General features: G+C 46.7%; 1 protein-coding gene and 1 pseudogene across 5 annotated transcripts in view; both read right to left on the bottom strand.

Moving 5' to 3' along the window:
• Positions 1-760: 760 nt before the first annotated feature.
• Positions 761-21,962, bottom strand: LOC119859820 (annotated as a pseudogene).
• Positions 21,963-22,097: 135 nt separating this feature from the next.
• DARS2 (aspartyl-tRNA synthetase 2, mitochondrial) overlaps positions 22,098-25,467 on the bottom strand; it is a 32,541-nt gene continuing 29,171 nt past the window's right edge. For all 5 annotated transcript variants that reach the window (XM_038412518.1, XM_043491099.1, XM_038412517.2 and 2 more), the window contains 2 exons: positions 24,676-24,751; positions 22,098-23,093 (listed from right to left, as the gene is read on the bottom strand). In XM_038412518.1, coding sequence (XP_038268446.1) covers positions 22,906-23,093; positions 24,676-24,751 — 264 coding nt within the window. In that variant the 3' untranslated portion in view covers positions 22,098-22,905. The remainder of the gene's footprint in view (positions 23,094-24,675; positions 24,752-25,467) is intronic.

Here is a 25,467-nt window from a genome sequence, read left to right as displayed (position 1 = left end):
GTTCTGTGTATTATGTATGAGTTCAAAGTCTCAATGTGGGTTTTCTTTAAAATAGAATGCACCCTGAACTTAAAACTGTTCTAAGTCTTCTTCTAACCATGTAGACTCCCTGCTGTCTCTGGAACTGATGTGAATATAAACAACCTATGCTAGTTAGTACAGCACTTTCAGTACAGAAGGAGGAAAAAATCTGAAAAGGAAATGGGCTTAAAAATAAGATGAGCTTGACTGACTCCAGTAGTAGTAGTGCTATTTAGGTAACTTAAGTTGCATTCCACATCTAGCTGCTTCCACCTCTGCTGCAATTGGCAAATGTATGTGCTGCTAGTGTCCTCTCACTAGCACTGCTATTACAGGGAGGGGGATAGTCATGAACATGTGATTTGTTCACATCCCTCCCTTAGTGATAACCTAATTCAGATCTACTGCTTTTAAGAGTGCCTGTGGGCTAAAACAAAACTCTTTAGCACAGACCTCTGTACAGTAGAGCCCTGATCTAGGGACTCGAGCTGTTACTATAATATTGATCAAGTCTCTAGCCAAGGCCCTCTGGCTGCTGCAAATTGACAGTCCAGGGTGAAGCTCTACAAACAGCTCTAGAAGAGATGCAGCATATCTTCAGCAGAGCTTTGCGATACATAGCTCCTGACTTGAAGTGGTTTCCATCACTTAAGGTTTACCATTTGGTTCAATGTCTCTCACCACCCCCACTATAAAAACTGTTCCAGTGGTTTGACATTGTTCACATATAAAACAGCAAAGGATCAGAAGACATTGATTTTTTTTTTTTGCTCCTAAATTATTGCACAGGATAAGTCGCTCTAAAAAAGCCATTCTTACTGTTTTAAGTACAGCAGTTAACAGGTACACATACTATTTTATAAAGAGAAGTCATTAAGAGACTAGTGTAAATGAAAGATTTAGCATCTGTAAATCTCAGTTCCTCATCTAGAGTGATTAATACCATACTCAGGGTAAATGGAAAAACACCTATTGTGCAAATGGTTAATCTTCCGCCTGAAGACAAACAGGTGGCACAAGCTGGTATATTTAATGCTAGCACCAGTAGCTTCCTCCAGTATGTATCCACCTGCCTGGGTCATTGCTCTGAAAATAACTGGGTTTAACAATTGCTGTTAGATGGTTCCAAAAATGGGTGTCCCACTGCTGAGGACAGGGTAAAACAAGCATCCACAACAGTGACTACGCTTGGATGCAAGTGTCATCAAACCTTATTGACAAGGCAGTAAGCTTTGTCCTCCACCATAGCTTCACCTTCAGACACAGTAGCAGTTAGAGCAGCAGCAGTCATCTTTAGGGGATTTTTCTAACTCACTGTCACAAATTACACACTTCCACATAACAGCTGTTCCTTATGTTCTATGCATTTAGGGAGACACCTGCCAGCCCTGAGAGAGCAGCAGGTCTGAATGGACTCTAAAATTTCAAAACAAAGGCAGCCTTCTGCATAAGGAGCACATAAATTTGAGATGCAGGTTTTTGAAGCCAATGTCTGATCTATAGTCCTAGGTAAAATGGAATGGGGAGGTCTCTTCACACTGGTTAGCACATACACAAATCTATATGAGTAGAGTCTCTCTTCAGTACATACAAAGTCATGGAAGCAAAAGGCACAAGCAAGGTCTGTCTTCATCCAACACTCCAGTATTACTTCTTGAAATACCACACTTCATTGTGCCTATTGAAGAGCTTGAAGGGACTGTCATAGCCAGCCATGTAATAAAGTCTTCATGGAATGAATGACCTGTATTCTTTAGGATTCTTGCCAGTGCCTGGGCTTCCTCAGCATATTTCTCCAGAGAGGCAAACCCCCCAAAGGACCTGGGGGAGGCCAGTGGAGCGAGGGGCTCTGTAACACTGTGTTGGAGTTTTAACAATGCAAACCTTGCAGTTAGAGATAAGCCCAATCCAAATACCCCAAGCTTTAGAGGGGAAGGATCCAAATTCTGAAATGTTCAGCTGGCTCCTAGTAGCCCAAACCAGAACGCCAGAGCCACAGTGAGGGCAGATCTGAAACCAGACCTGGAGCTGAATTTCATGTAGGGGCTTCATCTTTAAAATAGGCTGAACCAGCAGCCTGAATCCAGACAACCCCAAACTGTGAGGTGTTTGAGATCTGGCTTCATGTTCTGTAGCTAAGGGTCATGTGTAACTACAGTCAGGGATTCATCCAGCATGTAATGGTGTGACCAGGCACATATGTGTGTATATATAATGGCCCCGGCTGGCATTTTGCAGAGTTGCCTGGACACACAGTGCTAGCTGTTTATTTTCACCACTTCTGTTGGTGAAAGAGACAAGCTTTTGAGCTTCACAAATGAAGGGAGTGAGGAACAGGGTGCTCTCTGGAGGGTTTCTCTTTCCCAGACATGGTATTGAACTGCAAAGGGTGAAACTGCAGGCACCAGCACCCTGTTCATGCTTTACTCAGTCTCCTCTCCCAAAGAAGAGACAGAAGGGTGCTACCTGACAAAGATGGCCTCTCCCTTCCGCTCCTCGATGAAGATGTCTGGGGCTGTGGCGGGGGGGAGGGGGGTCTTGATGCTCGAACGGCACAAAGAATGAGACCTTGAAGTCTGCAACCAGATTTCACCAGGTACGTCACTGGCACAGTCATCTCAATCTTCATCTCTGTAAGAATGAGGATAAGAAAGGTCCTGTCTCACACCAGCCGCAAGCAGAGGCAGAGGGTGGATGCTACCTTGGGACCTGCAGCCACTGGGGACAATGTCAAAGAGGGGCTTCAATACTCAGGGCAGAGGCAGCTGTGTTCCTGCAGCACCATCTCCACAGTCCAGCAGGGACTACTCCTGCCACAAGCCCTTTCACCAGGTTTGGCTCAGGGATTCATTCTGCTGCCCATTCCCATGGTATGTGAATACCCATCATGATGCTCTCATCCATCAGTGCTTCTCCCTATTGCCTGTGAATACTTCCCTAGTAAGCATCTCCATTTCCTCCACGCAGCCCCTGATCCTCCCCAACTCCCATCACGCACACCCCTGGAGGAACAGAGACACTCTGTCTCTTCCTTCTCTTCTCCCCCATTCTGAGGTTCCCATTCCTCCCCCACCAGGCATAGGGCAGCTCACCCTGGATGACGGGAAACAGCCCAAAAGGGCACCCCTTTGCAGACAAGAAAAATACTGATGCATTAACTCACCCACACCAGGAAAGCATCTCTGAAATTTCTAGAGTACTTCCTATCCCCCAGAGCTCCCTGAACCTTTGCTGTTCCCAGCTCAGTCTCCTTTGTGCCCTGACCACAATTAGAGAGCTGGGTCCAGGGGTTTCCCAATGACTGTTCCAAATCTGGGTGACTTCATACCTTTCTCATTCTTCCCCTGAATGTAATAGAAGAGTTTCCAGAAGCCCTGGCGCAGTGCCTCCTTCTGCATCTTTCCTTTAATTACTGTGCTAGCCCATTTGGCCGTCTCATAGTGACGCAGCTCATAATCTTGCACCTGAAACAGATATAAGGTTACAAGAGTTAGTGAAGATGTGGCTTTTATTTCCAGGTCAGTGAAATGTCCCAATCAACCCCTCATCTTCCTGCAAAATCACCTCCCTGGGAGTGTGCCCCTCACAGGCCCATCTCAGCAGCCATACACTCCCACACCCTTTCCCCCAACAAGTCACATGCCCCTAACAAGGCACCCCCCAGTTGCCAAACCATCACAGCCCCGCCCGCCCCCCACGGCATTGGCTTCAGCCCAATCCCCCCCTCCTCACCCAGTTACAGGAACAAAAGCTGTACTGGCAAAAGCACTCTCTTGTCTATGTGAGCTGCGTTTACACTGGTGGATTTGCAAGGACAGCTGCACCCATGAACCCTTTCTAGTGTAGGCAAGGTCAGAGATATTTGGCTACTGCCCTATAGCTCCAGATGTTCAGTGCAGTTTTCTTCTTGCATGGCTTCTTCGCTGACAGCACTAATTAGTTTATTTCTGCAAGGATCTGCCCATCAAGAACAATACCCCTTAGCTTCTGATATAGAGATCTCCCCAGCAACTAGCATTTACCGTGATCTCTGTTGAGCACCACCTGGGTGACTGCAGGTCCAGTGACAAAAATCTCTTTTTGAAGGACTTGATCATCTCTCCTGAGCTGAAAGAAAAAAGTTCATTGGCACTGAGTAACCCACAGTGCAAGGGATCAAGATTTCTTCCCTAATCTCAGGCTTCCAGGGTTGGTTTTCTCAGGCCTGCACAAAATCTCTAACCTTTTAGCACTGCCACTAGATTGAGCACTTCTGCCTAGAGTGGAGGAAGAACAGAGAGATCATAGAAGATTGGAGTTGGAAGAGACCTCAGGAGGTCATCTAGTCCAACCCCCTGCTCAAAGCAGGACCAATCCCAATTAAATCATCCCAGTCAGGGCTTTGCCAAACCAGGCCTTAAAAACCTCTAAGGATGGAGATTCCACCACCTCCTTAGGTAACCCATTCCAGTGCTTCACCACCCTCCTGGTGAAGTAGTTTTTCCTAATATCCAGTCTAGACCTCCCTCACTGCAACTTGAGATCATTGCTCCTTGTTATGTCATCTGCCACCACTGAGAATAGCCTAGCTCCATCCTCTTTGGAACTCCCCTTTAGGTAGTTGAAGGCTGCTATCAAATGCCCCCTCACTCTTCTCTTCTGCAGACTAAATAAACCCAGTTCCCGCAGCCTCTCTTTGTAAGTTATGTGCCCCAGTCCCCTAATCATTTTTGTTGTCCTCCACTGGACTCTCTCCAATTTGTCCACAACCTTTCTGTGTGTGTGTGTGAGGAGGGGGAGAGAACTGGATGCAATACTCCAGATGTGGCCTCACCAGTGCCGAATGAGTGGATGGAATAATCACTCCCCTCAATCTGCTGGCAATGCTCCTACTAATGAAGCCCAATATACTGTTAGCCTTCTTGGCAACAAAGGCACACTGTTGACTCATATCCAGCTTCTCGTCCACTATAATCCCCAAGTCCTTTTCTGCAGAACTGCCGCTTAGCCAGTCAGTCCCCAGCCTGTAGCAGTGCATGGGATTCTTCCATCCTGAGTGCAGGACTCTGCACTTGTTCTTGTTGAACCTCATCAGATTTCTTTTGGCTCAATCCTCCAATTTGTCTAGGTCAATCTGGACCCTATCCCTACCCTCCAGTGTATCTACCTCTCCCCCAACTTAGTGTCATCCATGAACTTGCTGAGGGTGAAATCCATCCCATCATCCAGATCATTAATGAAGATGTTGAACAAAACCAGCCCCAGGACCGACCCTTAGGGCACTCCACTTGATATCAGCTGCCAACTAAACACTAAGCCCTTGATCACTACCTGTTGAGCCTGACGATCTAGCCCGCTTTCTATCCACCTTACAGTCCATTCATCCAATCCATACTTCTTTAACTTGCTGGCAAGAATACTGTGGGAGACCATATCAAAAGCTTTGCTAAAGTCAAAGTATATCATCATCCACCGCTTTCCCCATATCCATAGAGCCAGTTATCTCATCATAGAAGGCAATCAGGTTGATCAGGCATTACTTGCCCTTGATGAATCCATGTTGACTGTTCCTGATCACCTCCAGGTGCTTCAAAATGGATTCCTTGAGGACCTGCTCCATGATTTTTCCAGGGACTGAGGTGAGGCTGACCCGGTCTGTAGTTCCGTAGATTCTCCTTCTTCCCTTTTTTAAAGATGGGTACTACATTAGCCTTTTTCCAGTTATCCAGGACCTCCCCTGATCACCTCGAGTATTCAAAGATAATTGCCAATGGCTCTGCAATCAGATCAGTCAACTCCCTCAGAACCCTCAGATGCATCGCATCCGGCCCCATGGACTTGTGCATGTCCAGCTTTTCTAAATAGTCCTTAACCTGTTCTTTCACCACTGAGGGCTGCTCATCTCCTCCCCATACTATGCTGCCCAGTGCAGGAGTCTGGGAGCTGACCTTGTCTGTGAAGACCAAGGCAAAAAAACCCAACAACGAGTACTTCAGCTTTTTCCACATCATTCAGTGAGGCTCCCACACTTTCCCTGACCACCTTCTTGCTGCTACAATACCAGTAGAAACCCTTCTTGTTACCCTTCACATCCCTTGCTAGCTGCAACTACAATTGTGCTTTGGCCTTCCTGATTACAGCCCGGCATACTCGAGCAATATTTTTAACTGCTCCCTAGTCATCTGTCCAAGTTTCCACTATTTGTAAGTTTCTTGTGTTTAAGCTCATTGAAGATTTCTGTTAAGCCAAGCTGGTCGCCTGCCATATTTGCTATTCTTTCTGCACATCAGGATGGTTTGTTCCTGCATCCTCAATAAGGCTTCTTTAAAATACAGCCAGCTCTCCTGGACTCCTTTCCCCCTCATATTAGCCTCCAAGGGGATTCTGCCCATCAGTTCCCTGAGGGAGTCAAAGTCTGCTTTTCTGAAGTCCAGCATCCGTATTCTGCTGCTCTCCTTTCTTCCTTTTGTCAGGATCCTGAACTTGACCATCTCATGATCACTGCTGCCCAGCTTGTTACCCACTTCTACTTCCCCTACCAATTCTTTCCTGTTTGTGAGCAGCAGGTCAAGAGGAGCACAGCCCCTAGTTAGTTCCTCCAGCACTTGCACCAGGAAGTTGTCCCCAACACTCTCCAAAAACTTCCTGGATTGTCTGTGCACTGCTGTATTGCTCTCCCAGATGCTGTATTGCTCTCCCAGATCAGGGTGATTGACATCCCCCATGAAAACCAAGGCCTGTGATCTGGAAACTTGTTAGTTAGGATGACTTTCCCTGAAATCTGGGAATATCTCTGTTTTTTACAGCTAGCCTGTTCAGTTACCCCACTGTGTTTTGTCCGTGTCTTTGAAATCCTTTCAGCCCAGAAGGAACTATTGGGCAGATGAACCTGTGACTCTGTCACCAGGCTGGATAGCTCCACTGGTGCCTCAGGGACTACCCCATGCACATCGTTTTCCCCATCGGTGAAACTAAGGTGGCTGCCCACCAGAAAGTCACATATTGAAGGAGATCTACGTGGAGCCAGAAATTCTGGCACGAAGCAAATCTCCAAGCAACTCTGTTACTCATCATCATCCTGGCAAATCCCTCTGGGATGTGGCCCCCTTGCAAACTGAGCACCACCTGAATTGATCTCTGGCAAGGTGTTTAAGGTGGTCTAGCTGTATATTTAGTGTCTATGAATCACTGGCAATCTTATTGTGCCACCAAAGTTTTTGGTGCCCGTGTGATCACCTGCTGTGTCGCATCGTTCCTCAATAAACATGCTTTAGAATGAATTGATTTACCATTCTAATAATACCTCTGTACCAAGAAATATCCCAAGCGAAACTCATGCTGGTGGAGACAGTTGCTGCGTTCAGCTTAGAATATCCTCATTTCTGATCTTGTCCTGCCACTTGATACGAAGCAGTTGATGGAACCGTCAAAAATGAAAATCGTATTTCTGGAGTTCTGCACCTTCCTCAGTGCCCACGTTTCTCTTCCGTACTGCAGAGTTGGCATAAGCGTGGTTCTATAGAACAGCAGCTTCATAGCAAGTGTGACGTCAAGACATCCCCAGGGAGGCTGCTGAAGCGTGTGAAACATGGCATTTCAAGCATTCCCAACACTGTTGATAATGTTACCCAAATATTTGACAGTCGCCACCTGCTTGATGTCTGGACCAGATAGGTTAATGGTTGTACTCTGGAGCTGGAGGCTGCTTGATAGTAATGGCCAGGGATTTAGTTTCATCTGGATTAATAACCACACCAATGCACACTGCCTCTGGCCTGACCAGATCGACCATCAACTGCCATGACTCACCAAACTTAGCCAGCAAGACAAGGTCATCAGTGTACTACATCAGTTCAGCTATTGCATGCTGGCGAATGCTGACTCGGCTTGGGAAATATAAGGAAGGAATGTGCAGCCTTCTCGACCTTTCTCCACATTGCTGCCAGCTATCAAAACCTGCCCATGTGTGATCCACACCCATTGAGGGGTGGGGTGCTACACAGGCATGCCTCCATGACACGCCACTCCTACCCCCAAATTCTCTTTTCCTATTCGACCCACCCAAACCAGCCCTTCTTTGGGCAAGTGTTCCAGATGTCCATTCACTGTGAAAGCCCAAAGGGGAGAGCTTCCACGTTCCATCATCATACTGGTTCATTAAAAGTAAGGTATTTTCCTCCAAGCTGATTTGTAATATTAAAAAGATGATGTCTGTCAAGAGGAAACCTCTGCCTTTTCAACCTCTCATTGAAGATGAGGTCTGGAGACAAAACATTAGACCTCCTCCTCCTGGGAGTGAGGTTTATGTTCTAGGCACAAGAAATCAAGAGGTGTAAAGTCCACACTATAGTGTTGCAAACTCTTTTGTTTTTCTTAAAGCTCCAGCTCCTGGAGTCATGTGAGAATCTCAACAATATTTTAACGGGAGTTTCTAGCCCTAGGCAGAGAAAATCTTGAAAACATGAACTCTGGAAGTCTAAAAAAACAGAAAAAGTCAGACTTGAAGGCCAGAAGGAACCATCACATCATGTAGTCTGACCTCTTGTTTATCACAGGGCACCACCACCACTCAGCACCCACACACCAAACCCAACAACTGAAATGAGACCGAAGTATTACAGCCCACAGGAGACTAGAATGTTATGTGCCACAGGTGGAGAACAGGAGGGACCGAGATGCATCAGTGCCCATGGCAGAGAAATGATTAACTGAGCTACACCCAGATAATCCTCGCAAGTGACCCACACCCACATACTGCAGTGTAGGGCAAAACTCTCCACCCTCCCTGCCCAGATCACTGCCAATCTGACCTGAGTGAAAATTTCTTCCCCACTCCACATATGCCTAGACCCTGAGCATGTGAGCAAGAACTAGCCAGTCAAGCACCAGAAAGAGAATGCTCAGTACTACCTCAGAGCCCTGGCCTCCCCATCCAGTGTCCCATCTCCGGTCAGGGCAATCTCTGATGCTTCAGAAGAAGGAGATCAAAACAAAAACCTAGAATGCTTTGGGTGGAGGTAGTGGAATCCCATCCTGACCCCTGCTGGTGGCCATCTGAAGCCCTGAAACATGAACTTTTGGGAACAAATGAAAACAATGCTTTTTAAAAAAAGATCTCATGATTTTTAAGGGGCTTGCTCATAATTTGAATGCTTACCATTGGCAATACCACACTACACCATATTCTACAGAGCTCTGCTCTTTGATAGAGTAAATTCCCCAAAAAGGAACACATTGGTGGAGACTAAGACAAATAATGTGCCAATTAGGCAATCATCTTGATTCTCAGAGGCTCAAAGCAATACAGTAGAACCTCAGAGTCACAAACACCAGAGTTACGAACTAACTGGTCAACCATACAACTCATTTGGAACCAGAAGTATTCAATCAGGCAGCAGCACAGACCAAAAAAAAAAAAAAAAGATAAATATGGTACATTACTGTGTTAAACGTAAGCTACTAAACAAAATAAAGGGAAAGTTTAAAAAAGGAAGATTTTACAAAGTAAGGAAACTTTCTGTGCTTGTTTCATTTAATTAAGATGGTTAAAAGCAGCATTTTTTTCTGCATTGTACAGTTTCAAAGCTGTATTTAGTCAATGTTCAGCTGTTCTTTCAAAAGTTTACAGCCATAATGCTTTGTTCAGAGTTACGAACAACCTCCATTCCCAAGGTGTTCGTAACTGTGAGGTTCTACTGTACATTGTGCTGCTGACTGACAGTCGTATATTTCAGATGAGACAAAGTACTGAGGATCTGGATCATTTGTAGTCGGTAAAGAACCCATAAGTAGTTATTTATTAGAAATCTTTTATATCATGCCTTATCACACTGCCCGCCGGGTCCTGGACACCATTCCCGGGGGCTCCGCTGCTGGCCTGGGGTTCCGTCTGCCAGCCCCACTCAGGCTGCTGCCAGCCCCGGGTCCTGGCCGGTCTGGGGTCTCTGCGCTGGCCTGGGGTACCGGCTGCTGGCCCCCTGCCATCTGGGGTTCCGGCCGCTGGCCCTGCTCAGCCCACTGCCGGCCCCGGGTCCCCGCCAACCATGCGGGAGGCTCTGCTGCTGACTGGGGTCCCAGCCGCCGGCCCGGGGCTCTGTAGCCACCCCCAGCTGTAGCCCTCTGGCCCCAGCCTGGGGCACTGAAGGGTGCAGACGGCCAAGAGGGGGGGCAGCTCAGCATGGATCGCATGGATTATTATTACTGGCACGTGAAACCTTAAATTAGAGTGAATAAATGAAGACTCGACACACCACTTCTGAAAGGTTGCTGACCCCTGCCTTATAGTATTTTACATAGTATATTATACTCGTTTACATGGCACTTTACAAATATAAATAAGACCAGTTTATTGTCTCAAAGATTATGGGCACTTTTGCAAGAATGGGAACTCTAATCTCTTTGACCTAGTCAATTTCTCTCTTGATTAATTTTCCATCCCTAAATTTCCCCTCTTGCTTTAAACAGAGATGGCATTTATTTATACTTCCTGTCTTAAACTGTTCTGTAGCATTGCTGTGTGCTGATAATCAGCTGCTATGTTCCACCTCAGAGGTGGCTGCACTGAGCCTACATAATTTGTATATTAGTTTGTAAAGCCCTCTGGGATCCTTCAGGATGAAAGATGCTTTAGAAAAGTAAATTATTCATATTGATTTCACATATTACCCTTCAAATAAGCAGTGTACAGAGCACTCAAGCATTTAAAAGCTTCTACTAAATTAAGAGCAGCTGCTTTAAGCAGTCACAACAGAGCAGGGAACTAGCATGCAGGCATCAGAGAGTCACACCGCAAGACAGTGATCCCCATAAACCTCAAGATGCATCTGTAAACTCCTGTGATTTAGCTTCAGGGAATGCCAGGCACGATATCTACGCTCTGCCCGCAAACAGATGCAGTGGGATCATCTCAGTTCTGCAGGCAGGCTGCTTATCAAATGGGCCAGTCAAGAAGATCCAACTGTAATACACATACACTTCTATAGCACAATAAATGATACACAGGTTATCAAGGCATAAGAAAAGAGTGACAGACTCCAAAGATATGTGTCAGAAGCAGATGTAATCAGCCCAGGATCAGACTTGACAGTGTATTTGGGGGTTTAAGCCCTGTCTATTCCTGATTCAGTGGCAGTGACACTGTATCTCTGCCATCTCTCCCCTTTCTCCTAGGTTTCAGCACTGCTTTTCTCACTGCTCTTTGATGAAAAGCACTTAGTCATTTCTGATTATTTAAGGAATTCTCTCTCATGCTCCCACTTCTCTTGGACACTGGAGTAGAAAGCGTCTCTCCCCCTGGCATTGACTTCACCATCCTTTCTGCCCCCAAAACTCATCACATGGTCTAACACTCTGGCCAATGCTGTTAATTCCTGAATATAAGTGGAACCTTTGTGTGCTAGTTACAGCAAACACTGCTTATGAAATGCAAAGAACAGAGCATGACTAAGCATAATGAGACAATGGACCACAGGACAAAAAAATATGTTCCAACATGCAATAGTCCTGGCATTTACAGACAGTTCTCCAAATGGGAACAACAGCACCAGCATTTATAGTTAGTTGCAGCTTTACAGTTAGATCTACTGTAAACTTTAGCTGGGTTTCCCTCTGTTACTGATTTATATGACTTTCCCTTTGCCCATTAGACCGGAGATTAGGAACTTTTTTCTTCCCCTGAGGATTCCACTTCTTCTCCAGCTTTAAGGCAAGTCTGCCCCATCTACATACTCCATCCCGCTGCTGCTATCTCACATGGGCTGGCTGTTCTCTCACAGCATTCACGGTGGGGTCAGGGAGAGAAGAACACTGGGGACTGTCACAGAGGGTTTCCTACAGAAACAGTGGGGAGGGAGAGCAGCCTGGCCATGCCATTCAATGGGCACCCACTGTTAGAAAGTGGATGCAAAATTGGACAAGACACTTACGTTTTGAAGTCTATGCCCTATTATCCTTCTTCCCCTCTAGCTGTTATGTTCCTGTTCCTTTCTCCAAGCTGTGTACACTCTCCCAGTGCTGTGTTTCAGCGTTTATATCTGTGTTTTATCGGCAAATTCCATCCCACTCCTATTGGTGGGAACTACTGTTATGAAAAACATAACATTCTAGTCATGCTCTCCCCTATTGGTCTCATTGGTTGTCTTCAACACCCACCCCAAATAACCCCACCTCTTGCTCACATGTTGCAGCATGCCTGGTATGGGACCTGGCTCATTAATTTCAAGGCCGTAGGTCAAATCCAATCTTTGTGTAACTTCCATTGACTTGGCTGTGCCCACTGATGTGAATTTGGCTCTAAGTTCTCCTGACAAAGACAGAACTATACACAAATAACTTCCCCCTGTAATGGATTTGACTAAAGGAGGTTGGTGCTAGAGGTCGATAGTAAGATAGACTCTAGCTGTGTATACTGCAGTGCATTTTGAAACATTTCTTGTTCATCTTTCATGGATGTGTCAGCTGAATTTAGAGACACAAAGTGAGAGAAGTAGAATCTTTTATTGGATCAACTTCTGCTGGTGAGAGAGACAAGCTTTTGATCTTACACAGGGCGTGGTTACACTTGCAGATGTAGACGGCTGGGAGTTAAACCTGCCTTCGGAGAATGCAGTAGGGAAAGCGCTGCAGTGTGTCCACACTGACAGGAACAAGCGCACTGGCATGACCACATTTGCGGCACTTGCAGCGGCATTGGGAGTGGTGCATTATGGGCAGCTATCCCACAGAGCACCTCTTCGCATTCTGGCACTGTGGCTTGTGGGAACGGGGCAGGGAGGTGGGGCATTCTGGGCCCTGTCCCAATGCCCTGTGATGCATCGCTTCGCATCCCCGCAATCCCTGTGCTTCCGACCACATTTGGCGCCATCTTTCAACGTTTTTTGTACTGCACACTCTGTCTTCCCTTTTGGTCTGCGGGAATGGAGCCTGAACTGCTGAGGAGTATGCTGATGAGTCTCGCCAACACGTCACGTTTGGCAGTCGAGTTACTTCTTAAGCTACAAACTGACAGTGAGGAGTTCAACGATGATGTCAACTCGCGTAATGCATAAGACATGAGATTGCTTGTGGCATTCACGGACATGCTCACCACTGTGGAATGCTGCTTTTGGGCCTGGGAAACAAGCACTGAGTGGTGGGTTCACATCATCATGCAAGTCTGGGATGATGAGCAGTGGCTGCAGAACTCTCGGATGAGGATAAGCCACTTCCATGGGACTGTGTGCTGAGCTCGCCCCCACCCTGCGGCGCAAGGACATGAGATTGAGAGCTGCCCTGCTGGTGGAGAAGCGCCTATTGCAATCTGGAAGCTGGCAACTCCAGACAGCTACCGATTTGTCGCTAACCAGTTTGGAGTGGGAAAGTTGACCGTTAGAATCGTGTTGATGCAAGTTTGCAGGGTCATTAATCACATCCTGCTCAGAAGAACCATGACTCTGGATAACGTGCATGACATTGTGGCTGGCTTTGCACAATGGGTTTCCCTAACTGCGGAGGGGCGATAGATGAGACGCATCTTCCAATTCTGGCACCACCCCACCTAGCCTCCGAGTATGTTAATTAGAAGGGGTATTTCTCTATGGTTCTCCAGGTGCTTGTGGATCACTGGGGGCGTTTCATTGACATTAATGCAGGCTGGCCCAGAAAGGTGCATGACACACGCATCTTTTGGAACACTGGCCTGTTCAGGAAACTGCAAGCTGGGACTTTTTTCCCCAGACCAGAAGATCACCGTAGGGGAAGTCAAAATGCCCACTGTGATAATTGGAGACCCTGCTTACCCTTTAATGCTGTGGCTCATGAAACCCTACACAGAGAGCCTTGACAGCAGCAAGAAGCAGTTCAACAACAGGCTGAGTCAGTGCAGAATAACTGGAGTGCGCTTTTGGCTGTTTAAAGGGCCACTAGCACTGTCTGTATGGGAAGCTGGACCTGGCCGACGACAACATCCCCGCAGTTATATCCACACGCTGTACCCTCCATAACATGTGTGAAGGGAAGGGTGAAAGATTCACTCAGGCATGGAACTTGGAGGTTCTACACCTGGAGGCTGAATTTGAACAGCAAGAGAGTAGGGCTATTACAGGCGCCCAGTGTGGGGCCGCAAGGATTAGGGATGTTTTAAGGGAGCAATCTGAGGCTGAAAGCCAACAGTAATGTTTGGTGCCCTGTGCAGGAGTGAAGAGCGGTGGTTCCAATGTTAGTAGGAATCTGTTTGCTACACTGACTTGCAGTGCCTGTTGCTTTCCTAGGCAAAGATATCTTTTACTTAATGCAATAATAAAGAATGTTTTCAAAGCCAAAAAATCCATTTATTTAAAAGAAAATTCATTTATTGAAAGAAACAACTGCTTGGGAAACAGAAAGGGCAAGAGGGCGGTGCGGTGAATGGCTCAAACACAGATTTGCATATGTCTTGTTATCATACTCTGCCTTCCTGTCTGGAGTGCTGTACAACGAAATCTGCACTTCAGGCTGGCTAAAATGCATGGTGATTGGGGTTGAGTGCAGTGGGTAAAGGTCATAGTTTGCAGGGCTGGGTGGTGAAGCTACAGGTGTTGGAGGCAGCTGGTGGTGATAAGAACCCGGATGTGGGGGAAAGTGGGTTGGAGGCGACATGGTAGCACAAGGGAAAGAGTTTTGGGACAAGGGCTGCAGGGAGAGGTGGGCGTGGTAGTGCTCCGCCTGCATGGCTATAAGCGCCTGTATCGAGTCCGCTTGGTGTTCCAAATGCTTAGCAGCCGCTCCGTGCTTTAGTGCCGGTGATCCGCATTCTGCTGGCGGACCCTCCTTTCACTCTCCTGCCACTCCTGCGCTTTTTGATTTTCATTAAGGGACTGCTGTGTTACTTTATGCAGCATGTCCTGTTTGCTTCTACGTGGCCTCTTCCTAATTCTTTGGAGTCTTTCGGCCGGTGATAACACAGACAGCTGAGATCTCAAGGTTGCATCTGTAAAGGCAAAATGCAACACTTAACAGAGGCAGCATTGTTCACACAGACAGAGCAATGATTCGCCTGTACTTAAAGACAAGCACAGTCTACACAATAGCAGAATTTGCCCGTCCCAAAGTGAGCATACATAACCCACAGGAGCCCCAAAATGGTGAGCAAGCACAGGGGCAAGGGGGACTGATTGTTTCACGGCTGTGCTGTCCTCTGGGATTCTGTGCCTTGGGGAGAGCTAATAGCTGCAGGGGGCCCCTATACCGAACATTGTCCCCACATTTTCCACAGGAGTTCGTCCTGGAAGATATCTTGCTGCTGAGGGTGACCTGGGATGCAAGGGAAGGTCTTCTACTGCAATGTGGCTTCCGCCCTGGCCCATATGCAGCTTGCCAGTGTGCAGCAATGGTCCTCCCGCCCCTCACGGCACAGTGGTGCAGACATGTTAGCCTGCCTGGGACAAGGAGTACAGTAGCTCTCCCAAGGAATCTGTGCAAGTGCATTGCCCAGCTTCTGCATGAAACCTTTGAAGAGACCACCGAGGCCGATTACTGCGATGTGAGGGAGCACATCAACGCCCTATTCCGCCTCTAGGTATGCATGCAGCCCTAACCCTTCTCGCCCCAAGAGTCTGCACTGAACAACTTCCTTCCCAAAATAAAAGCCACTTACCGGGCACCTCCTCTGGTGTTTGTCCTTTCCCAAGCACTGGCTGCTGTGACTGGCTACCTTTCTCCTGGCTTGAGAACAGCTCCTGGCTGCATGCATCTAGGGATTTCGGGGTGTTTCCCTCATCCTCAGCATCCTCGCTCCTGCTTTCCTCCTCCTCCCCCTGCCTTGTTGAACTGGGCTGTGAAGTATCCATGGTGGTCCTCGGAGTGGAGGTGGGGTCACCCCCAAGTATTGCGTCCAGCTCTTTGTAGAAATGGCAGGTTGCAGGGGCAGCACTGGAACGCCTGTTTATCTCACTGGCTTTGCAGTAGGCATTCTGCAGCTCCTTCACTTTAATCCTGCACAGCTGTGCGTCCCGGTCACAGCCCCTTTCCATCATGTCCCTTGATATCTGGCCGAAGGTATCATAATTTCTACGGCTGGAGTGCAGCTGGGACTGGACAGCTTCCTCCCACCAAACACTGATGAGGTCCAGAACCTAGCCATTGCTCCATACTGGGGATCGCCTAGCATGTGAAAGCATGGTGACCCGAAAATATTCACTGACAGCACTCCACCCTTGCTGAGCAAACAGGAAGGGGATTTTCAAAATTCCCACAGAATTTAAAAGGGGGGTCTGATGGTTGGTCACCTGAGGGTAGGGCAGTAGAGTTCAAAGTGATGACCAGAGTGGCGAGAACAGGCATTGTGGGACACTTCTGGAGGCCGATCAGAGTGCACTAACAGTCCAGGGCATCCACACTGGTGCTGGGGCGCAGCAAGCGTTATGCCTCTCGTCAAGGTGGATTACCAGGAGTGCTCCAGCCACAGAATCCAGGCACTAGATGTGCCTTGCCAGTGGGGATGTGTCGTGAGTTAATGAGCTCTAACTCGCAAGTATAGCCAAGCCCACAGAGTTCTTCCGTCTGGGAAATGTAATGTCACAGCTAAAGAGGAGGCGGAAGAATTATTTAGCATAAGTAGTTAACACAAATTTCAAGAGACCATTCAAGGTGAAGTGGCCCATTAACACCTCTCCAATCATGGGGGGGGGAATTGGGGGTGGGGAGGGAGGGTGTAAGTGTGTTATATATTGTTGTAATAAACCATAATTCCAATGTTTCTATACAGTCTATGATTTTCAGTATCTAGCAAAGTTATGAATTGCAGTTGAAATTTGTAAGTATTTTTCCTCGATGATGTCTATTTTTAAAACTAGACTTTGAAACTAATCAACTCCCTTAGCCCTCAGCTGGCTTGTGTAAGGGGTTACCATAAAGCTGTTATGACACTTGTTGAAGCTGTTCTACACATACAGCTAAACCAGAGCCTTATGTAACAAAATCTGTCTCAAGATATCCCTGGAGTATTTGGCTCTGGGTGTGATTCATATCCCAGGTTTGAGCTGAATTTTGAAAATAACTCCTATCTTTGTAGTGATCTAAACAAAACCCCTAGAGCCTGAACATGCCTGAGTTTTGTGGTGTTGAAATCCAAACCTGGATCTGATTTTTGCAGCTTGGGCCCATCTCTACTGTTTTCCAGCCACCTTTGGAAGCTCTGGCAAAAGCGTCTGTTGCCTGCTGAGAATTCTGTGAAATTCAGGGACAAACTCCCACATTGGAAGGAGTGAAACATCAGATTGAGATGGCACAGTTCTCCCTACTATGACAACCCTGGGGCAGGGTTTCTTTTTTATAAACTCCTGATTATGGAGGTTTATTAATAAGCCTATTAAAACGTGCTAAGGACTGAAACTTGGGGCCAAATTCTCTCTAGGTATAATGCCATTATTTCAATTACATCAGCAGAGAATTTGGACCTTGGTGTGTGATGCAGACAGGGACTGAGGTGGAGAGCGGGAAAAGAAAAAATAAATTAGGGATAAACGTGGCTTTGGGGGGGGGGAAGGGGTGATGGCCAACAGCCAGGTTCCTAAAGGGCAAGCATTTGGAACCTGAACTCCCACCCAACCACACATTCCTCATCACAAGTGTTCTCTCTGGCTGGCAGCTTCAGTAGAAAAAACTAATGACTGATTGGGCCTGGAGAATGAACTCCCATCTCAGCTTTAGAACTGTCCTCCAGATCAAGTCTGAAGCACATCCCCAGGGCATTTGGGGAAGCTGCTCTAGCTGCTGCATACACTTTGCCTGTTCTGTGTTAAATAGAGCACTTGGAAATAGAAAACAGAGGGCTGGTGGCCTTTCGAGGGGGTAAACGCAGCATCAGTACTGAAAGCTGTTCCACAAATAATACTAAGCCCTTGTAACTAGCTTCTGGTGGTAAGGATGGCGGAAGCAGGTGCATCATGCAATCTGCACCGCTTGCCTCAGCACTTGTCTCTCCAGAATTACTACTGCGACATCCTCCACTGAAGCCAGCTTGCTGCTGCTTCACCAGTGCTGGATTGGGGGCTTCTCTTTGCTGAACCAGGAGCCAGAGCAGAGCATTCACTTTGGCCCCATGTTGAGAGGACTAGGAAATGGTGCTAGCACCCTTAGATTTATGGAACTCTTCCCAGGCAATTATGGTAGTTTGAAGGTAACCAGATTATCAAAGTTTGGAGGTGGGGGTGGGGAAGAGAAGAGCCCATATGTCAGACATACTTCCTGGGGAACCTGTTCCCTGCATTCACCCCATCTCACCCTGGGCCCCGTGCTCACTGGAAGTGCTGTTGCCCTCAGGGACTGTGGAGAATGGTTTCCCAGAGCACTGCTTCAAGGGAGGAGGAGCCGCCGAGCATACAGTAGGGGCCAGTTTTAAGGCTCCAAATTTGCAAGACAGCTGAAAAACAAGATTACCTGCAAAAAGAACAGGACATCTGGTCACTTCTCCCCTCTCCCACAATTCCAATGTCTTCCCTGAAGGCCAGTTTGAATTCCTCCACAAGCCACTGCTTCGGTGAGCAGTGCCAAGAACTGTGGGTCAGTTATCCAGAGGACAGTGCACCTGTGATGATGATACAATGCTAGTACGGATGTGGGGCAAAGCTACAAGCAACCTTCACTGAAACTAGCATGGCTAATACATACCCACAGTACTTACACCAGTGCTATTCCACTAGATTGGCTACTGTTCTATTCTACAGAGGTTCTTAGATCACTTCATCACTGTAGTATCTGCATGCAGTATGTACCAGGGGTTCACTTCTCTAGTGTAGATAAAACCCATGAAAGAATTAAAGCAACCTTCCACTGGTCAGCCTCAATAGTGGCCAGTGGTAGTAGTTAGTATAAATCTAGTGTCACAACTAGTACAGGCAGGTGTTGCCTTTAAAAGGGAGTGGGAAATTCTAGGAGAAATGCAAACCAGTCATGAATTCCCATCATGTCTAAAGCAAAGAAACACAAAACAAATCCCCACCCATGACATGCTCAGCTGGCATTTCTATTCCCAACAAAGAGCGACTGTGCTTAACATAGGGGCCATGGCATGGACAACAACCACCACTGTTCTCCAGAGATGTTGTTTTCTCATCGTTTTGTTTTTCACATGCATGGAAAGGACATGGTAACAGCTGGGTGGGAGTGAAAAGAGGCGTAGCGAGTGTCTATAAAATCTTTAAGAACAACAAGGAGTCTGGCGGCACCTTAAAGACTAACAGATTTATTTGAGCATAAACTTTCGAATGCATCTGAAGAAGTGGGTTTTTTACCCACGAAAGCTTATGCTCAAATAAATCTGTTAGTCTTTAAGGTGCCACCGGACTCCTTGTTGTTTTTGTGGATACAGACTAACACAGCTACCTCTCTGATACTTTGTAAAATCTTTGGACACTCAGATTATTGTCTTATAAATCTATTTGATAGTATATAAATTATATACACATACACACAACATCTTTTGGTTTCCAGTTTAAATTGGCATGTGCAGACTAAGTGGTATTTTCAAAAAGCAAGAGATGTTGACCAAAAAATGGTTACTAACCTTCCGTAACTGTTGTTCTTTGAGATGTGTTGCTCACGTCCATTCCAATGTAGGTGTGTGTGCTCGCCCCGAGTACCGCCACCAGAAAGTTTTCACTAGGTGGTATCCATCTGATTGGCTCTGGTGCCCCCTGGAGTCACACCCTCATAGAGTTGGTAAAAAGGGCCCTGCTGACCTCTCAGTTCCTTCTTGCTGGCTAACTCAGACAGAGAGGCAGGCAGGGTCGGTTTTGGAATGCACATGAGCAACACATCTCAAAGAACAACAGTTATGGAAGTTTAGTAATCGCTTTTAATTCTTTGAGTGCTTGCTCATGTCCATTCCAATGTAGGTGACTCCCAAGCAGTTCCACAGGTGGAGGGTTCGGAGTTCATTGGCATGCTGACTGTAACATTGCTTGACTGAAATCCGCATAGTCTCTAGCTTGCTGGGTGATGGCGGTGGGACGTGAAAGCGTGGACTGATGACCACGCGGCCGCTCTACAAATGTCCTGAATCGGAACTTGAGCCAGGGCCGCTGCCACCGATGCTTGAGCCCTTGTAGAATGGGCTGTCAGTGGAGGAGCCAGGAACTTCACTAGGTCACAGCATGTGTGGATACAAGAAGTGATCCATGATAAAATTCTGTGTTGAGACTGGAAGGCCTTTCATTCTCTCTACAATGGCTACAAAAAGCTGAGTGCATTTCTGAAAGGGTTTAGTCCTTTCTATGTAAAAGGCTAGTGCATGCCTAACATCCAGTGAGTGAAGTGTCTGGTTCCTCACTGTTAGCATGTGGTTTTTGGATAAAAGGCTGGTAGGAAGACATACTGGTTACTATGGAACTGCGAAACCACCTTTGGTAGGAAGGTCGGGTGCAGTTGTACCTGAAACCTGGTCCTTGAAGAAGACAGTGTACGATGGTTCTGAAGTAAGAACTTGGATCTTGGAGACCCTTCTGGCAGAAGTAATGGCAACCAGGAAGGCCACCTTCCAGTATAGATGACTTGTGCATCCCCATACTTTGGGGACACAATCTAAAGGGGAGGACATGATCACCCCACATCTCCTCTGCCCAGTGACCACCCCCTGCCTTGCAGCCAGCCTGGGGCCACCGCGCTCTCTCCATCCCAAGTTACCTGCATGGGGAGGGGGGGAAGGGGCGGGAGGCTCTGTCCTTCTCTCCCTATGCCTCCCCCCACAGCATGTTTGGCCGCTCTCCTGGCAGCTGGGTGCACAGCAGGACAGAGCTGCTTCTGCCTGAGAGACCCTGGTCAGAAGAGCTATGTGTAAGCTCAAAAACTTGTCTTTCTCTCCAACAGAAGTTGGTCCAATAAAAGATATTACCTCATCCAAATTGTCTCTCTAATATCCTGGGACCAACCCAGCTACAGTAACACTGCATAACAAAGGAAGATATCTTGCCAACATGGCAATATAGCAACTGCCAATCAGCAAGCTGGGTTTTCACTAAAAGGACACACATGCACTCAAGCAAATTAGGAGAAAGACAGCTAGGAATGATTGCAGCTGGTCAGAATCTCAGCTGCATCTCAACTGAAAGAAGGTATCTCCAACCTCCAGGCATTGGTTCAGATGGAAGAACACTACTCACTGAATCTCCAGTTTGGCTTGGAAATTCCCAGCTTCCTTCTGGACTCAGACTTTAAGGCCAGAAGGGACTATCATGATTTTCTAGTCTAACCTCCTGCTCATCGCAGGCTACAGAACTTCACCCACCTACTCTTGTAATAGACCCATAACCTCTGGCTGAGTTATTGAAGTCCTCAAACCATGATTTAAAGACTTCAAATGACAGAGAATCCACCATTTACTCTAGTTCAAACTAGCAAGTGACCTGTGCCCCACACTGCAGAGGGAGGCAAAACACCTTCAAGGTCTCTGCCAAATCTGAGCTGGGGGAAAATTCCTTCCTTACCCCAAATATGGTGATTAGTTAGACCCTGAGCATGTCAGGGAGACCTGTCCATCAGACATCTGGGAAAGCCTCCCCCACTCGCATGGAAGTTCCCACCTGCCATGCCCTACTACACCAAATCATGGCACAGTTGTTCTGTTCTCTCTTGTTGGTCCACTTTTCTAGCCTTTTAAGCCAATCTTCTCCTTATCTTTTTGCTGTCCCTTTTCCATTCACTTGAGCCTACATGCTCCACAGAGAGCGGATGTCTACTGGTGGTTCCTTTGGCAGGGCCTGCTGTGCTCTTACAGCTGAGAGGTGTGGAAACAGAGCAGAGAGATTTGGGTGGGCAGGCTGCCGTCTGAGTTTGCACTCCTGTATGATACACAGGAACTTCTCCTGTGATTGGCTGCATTAGTGGCAGTGGGAGCGACAATGCATGTCTGACAGCTTTCAAAGAGCCACATGCAGCTTTATCACAACTAGAGCAGAATCTTTGTAGAGGGAGGTGGAATGAATCCGGAGTTGTCAAGCTTTCTCGATGATCAGAGCTTTTCTTGCCTGCGCCCCCCAGTCCTCTGGATTCATCTGTAAGTAAATTCCACAGTGTTCCTTTTAATCACTTTCTTGATGTTAAAGAGAAAAGCCCTGTTCAAAGCAATGTTACATTAAAGACTAAAACCTTGTCTCCTGGACTGAACTTTATTTACAAACATAAAAGTTCAGAAAGATAAACCTAAAAGCATCAGGACCACAGGCCCCAACAAAGATATACTTTCTATTTGGGGCTATTACAAGGACAACCAAAACTGCAAGACCCAAGAGCGTTTGTAACTTGCCAAGATCCCAAGGGCTGCACATACTCACAGGCGTACATGATTTTTAAAAAGATAAATGCACAATCTATGTGTGTGCTTATACTGCTCTTCAATAAGTAAGCAGATACTGGTCATTGTTGAGCTCATCAGCAGTAAGCTGTAGTTGATCTGTTTTATCCTCATCCTGCAGATACAGGAAAAGGACAGCCCAGGCCATGTTTAGGGCTCTCCATAGGCTGTATGTGGCTCTCAGCCCAGAGTAGCTCCGTTCTAACAGGAAAGTCTAGTCCTCAGCTAACCATGATTTCATGATTCTCACAATACAGGTAATCTGAAAAAAAAGCTAAGACGTGATCTTTTCCAGGTGATCTTTTCCATTCTTCACTAGGTACATTTCAAAATAAAATGAAATGCCAAATCCGCCACCACACCCCATGCCAGCGGTCCCAACCTTCCCCTCTGTACTAGGTCAGAGAGAGAAAAGCAACCTGGGTTTTTTCCTTTGCTCTTCAATTCATCCTTCCCTCTCTCCCAAAGAGAAGTAGTCACTATTATCTTCTCAAGTTCAGTGGTATGACCCATAGTATATGCCCTACATCAGCTGATGTTTTCTGCCCTTGAAAGGCAGAGTGGGAACAATGCTGACAGTAGGTACAATCACTTGCTTTGAGTCAGTTCTTGTTTGCCTCTGCTTCTGCCGCAGGCCATGCAACCTGGATGTGGTATGGCTCTAGCTCCTCAGGGGTGATGTAATCTGGAGCGTTGCTCATAAGGTCACGTCCCTTGAAGGATTTGGGGAATGCAATGACATCTCGAATACTGGGAGCTCCAGCCACGAGACAGATCAGTCTGTCAAGTCCTAGAAGCAGACACCAAATTAGTTAAAATACTTGTGTTACAGCCCCACATTACTTCCCTCTGAATCTATAAAACTTTATGCAAGGTAGGAGAGAAGGTAGCACATCTGGGGAAAAATAATCAAACTGGGACTGAATGGACAGGAGAACATGATAAGATGGCCTAGGGCTGACAGTGAATAGCAAATTAAATAAGAGTGTGCAGTGCAGTGTTGCTAAGAAAAGTCCTATGCAATTGTGCTGAAAAGGCAGAGACATCACACCACAGACCAGGAAAGTGGCAGTCGCTCACTAGGGCTTGGCTGAGACTACACCTAGAACAAGGGGTCAGGTCTCAGCACCTTAACAGATGTAGATAAACAAGGGTGGAGGTGTCAGGGAAGAACAAGGGCAAGCAGATAATTGGAGGAGATTGAGCTATATGGGAAGACAAAAGGTGAAATGCAAACCTTAGTTTAAAAGCTATAGCCCAAACGTGCAAAATTCTAAGAGGAAAACACTAAATGGCCATTGCTGTAAAGCTGTGTAAATAGCACTGGAGTCTGACCACTTCTGAGGTGGATTACCACATCCTTAAGGCCCTGAGCAATCTCAGATGCAGGCATCCTGGTTTTTCTGCCAGAACGAGCGACATCACAAGCACCCCGGAGAAAGCAGGAAGCAAGCAGCTCAGATTTCCAAGTAGCTTTCTTACATCATAGCACTTGTATTAATGCATCAACTACACACTCCTTGCCTTGTTTGGAGATTTAAAACCTGCTTTTAAGTTTTAGAAAAGCTTCTCACAATGCACTTGAAGAATTAAATATGCACTAGCAGGGTTCAGTGACAATCAAGTAGGAGCTATGACTTGGGAAAGGCATCTACAGATCTTTGAAGGGTGGAAATACCAGGAGGGAGAGGAATTATTTAAGGTGACATGAAGGACCAATGGGATGAAATTAAGAAAAGGGCTGATGGGTTAAAGTTCTGTAATGGTGAGATCTTTAAGGCTGTAGAATAGTTTCCTTTGGGAAGGGGTAGGTGTTGCTTGGGACATTTAGGACTAGGCTGAATATAAACACTAGAACATGCACTGAAGAGAAACAATCCTGCAGCGGCCAAGTGACATGATGGACTAAATGACTTAATTTCTATGAGGGTGCTATCTCTAGGGCTGCAGACAAGGACTGGTCTCAGGACCCAGATGCCTGCAACCAAGTCTGCATGTAAGAACTGAAAACACAACACTATCTGTCTCCTCCCACACACTCTCTGCAGTCCTATGAGCACGGTGCATGCCCCTTCGGTGTTGCCAAGTTAAGTGATGCCTGGGATCCATGTTCCTCTCTGAATGCTCTAGGCAGAATGAAGAGAGACAGTAATGCAGAATCAGAAGTGGAGAGACAAGGTGAGCATGAACAGTGATGCCACCACTTCAGTCCTGATCAGGAGTGGAAAGGGTTTTTGATAACAGGCACAAGCCCCCTTTCTTGATATTGAATTTGTTGCTATGATTTGAGTCCTGATATGCCACTGAAAAGTCACCAGCACAGTTGTGTCTTGAGGAAGCATCTCCAACTGGGAGAGCTACAGTGCACCTACCTAAAGCGATTCCTCCATGAGGGGGCGCTCCACACTTCAAAGCCTCAAGCAGGTGGGAAAGCAGCTCAGGATCCTCCTGGAACATTACACACAAAATGTCATCTTGAGCAACAAACTCTTGTATTGGATAGGGAGGGGAGGCTGAGTCATCCACTCCTTGGGGCTGAGAGTCACATTTCATTACCTGTATTACCACGGTGGTGGTCACTTGGCATCCTTCCCTGCTCCCCACTGCCATGATAGCTAACAAAGAAGCTCTACCACCTAAAGTAACTTGTCCGAAGCAAACAAGCTATCATTCAGTAATATACGTGAAACTATTTCAGAAGGCAACGCTAGTTATAAGTTATGTTTTGTATCCAAAGCCAGTAATTAGTTGCTTGATGTTTTATACACAATAAATGCTTCTTTGGACAAGCTCCCAACTTCCTTAGTGAGACACCAGAAACTAGATAAAGCACGGTTGAACAATCCAGTAGCACAGGGTTTTTTAATTGAAACAGAAGTCATTGTATACTGGTAGTATAGGCACACATGATTCTTCACCTCTTGTATGAGTTATGGTCCTTTCCTCACACTTCATGGAAGACAGAACTGGTATTGCACCTCCAGTCCTATCTAGATTTGGGAGACAGTGTTGCCCAGTGGATAGCACACTGGACTGAGACTTGGAAAACCTAGGTTCTATTCCCAGCTTTGCTGGTGACCTTGGACAAGTGACTTCATAGCTCTGTGCCTCAGTTTCCCCATCTGTAAAATGATACCACTCTCATCTGTAAAATACTTTAAGAT

This window comes from Dermochelys coriacea, chromosome 8 (genome assembly GCF_009764565.3).
Source record: "Dermochelys coriacea isolate rDerCor1 chromosome 8, rDerCor1.pri.v4, whole genome shotgun sequence".
Lineage (NCBI taxonomy): Eukaryota > Metazoa > Chordata > Testudines > Dermochelyidae > Dermochelys > Dermochelys coriacea.
Note: the sequence above shows the minus strand (reverse complement) of the source record. Positions and strands in the feature narration are given on the sequence as shown.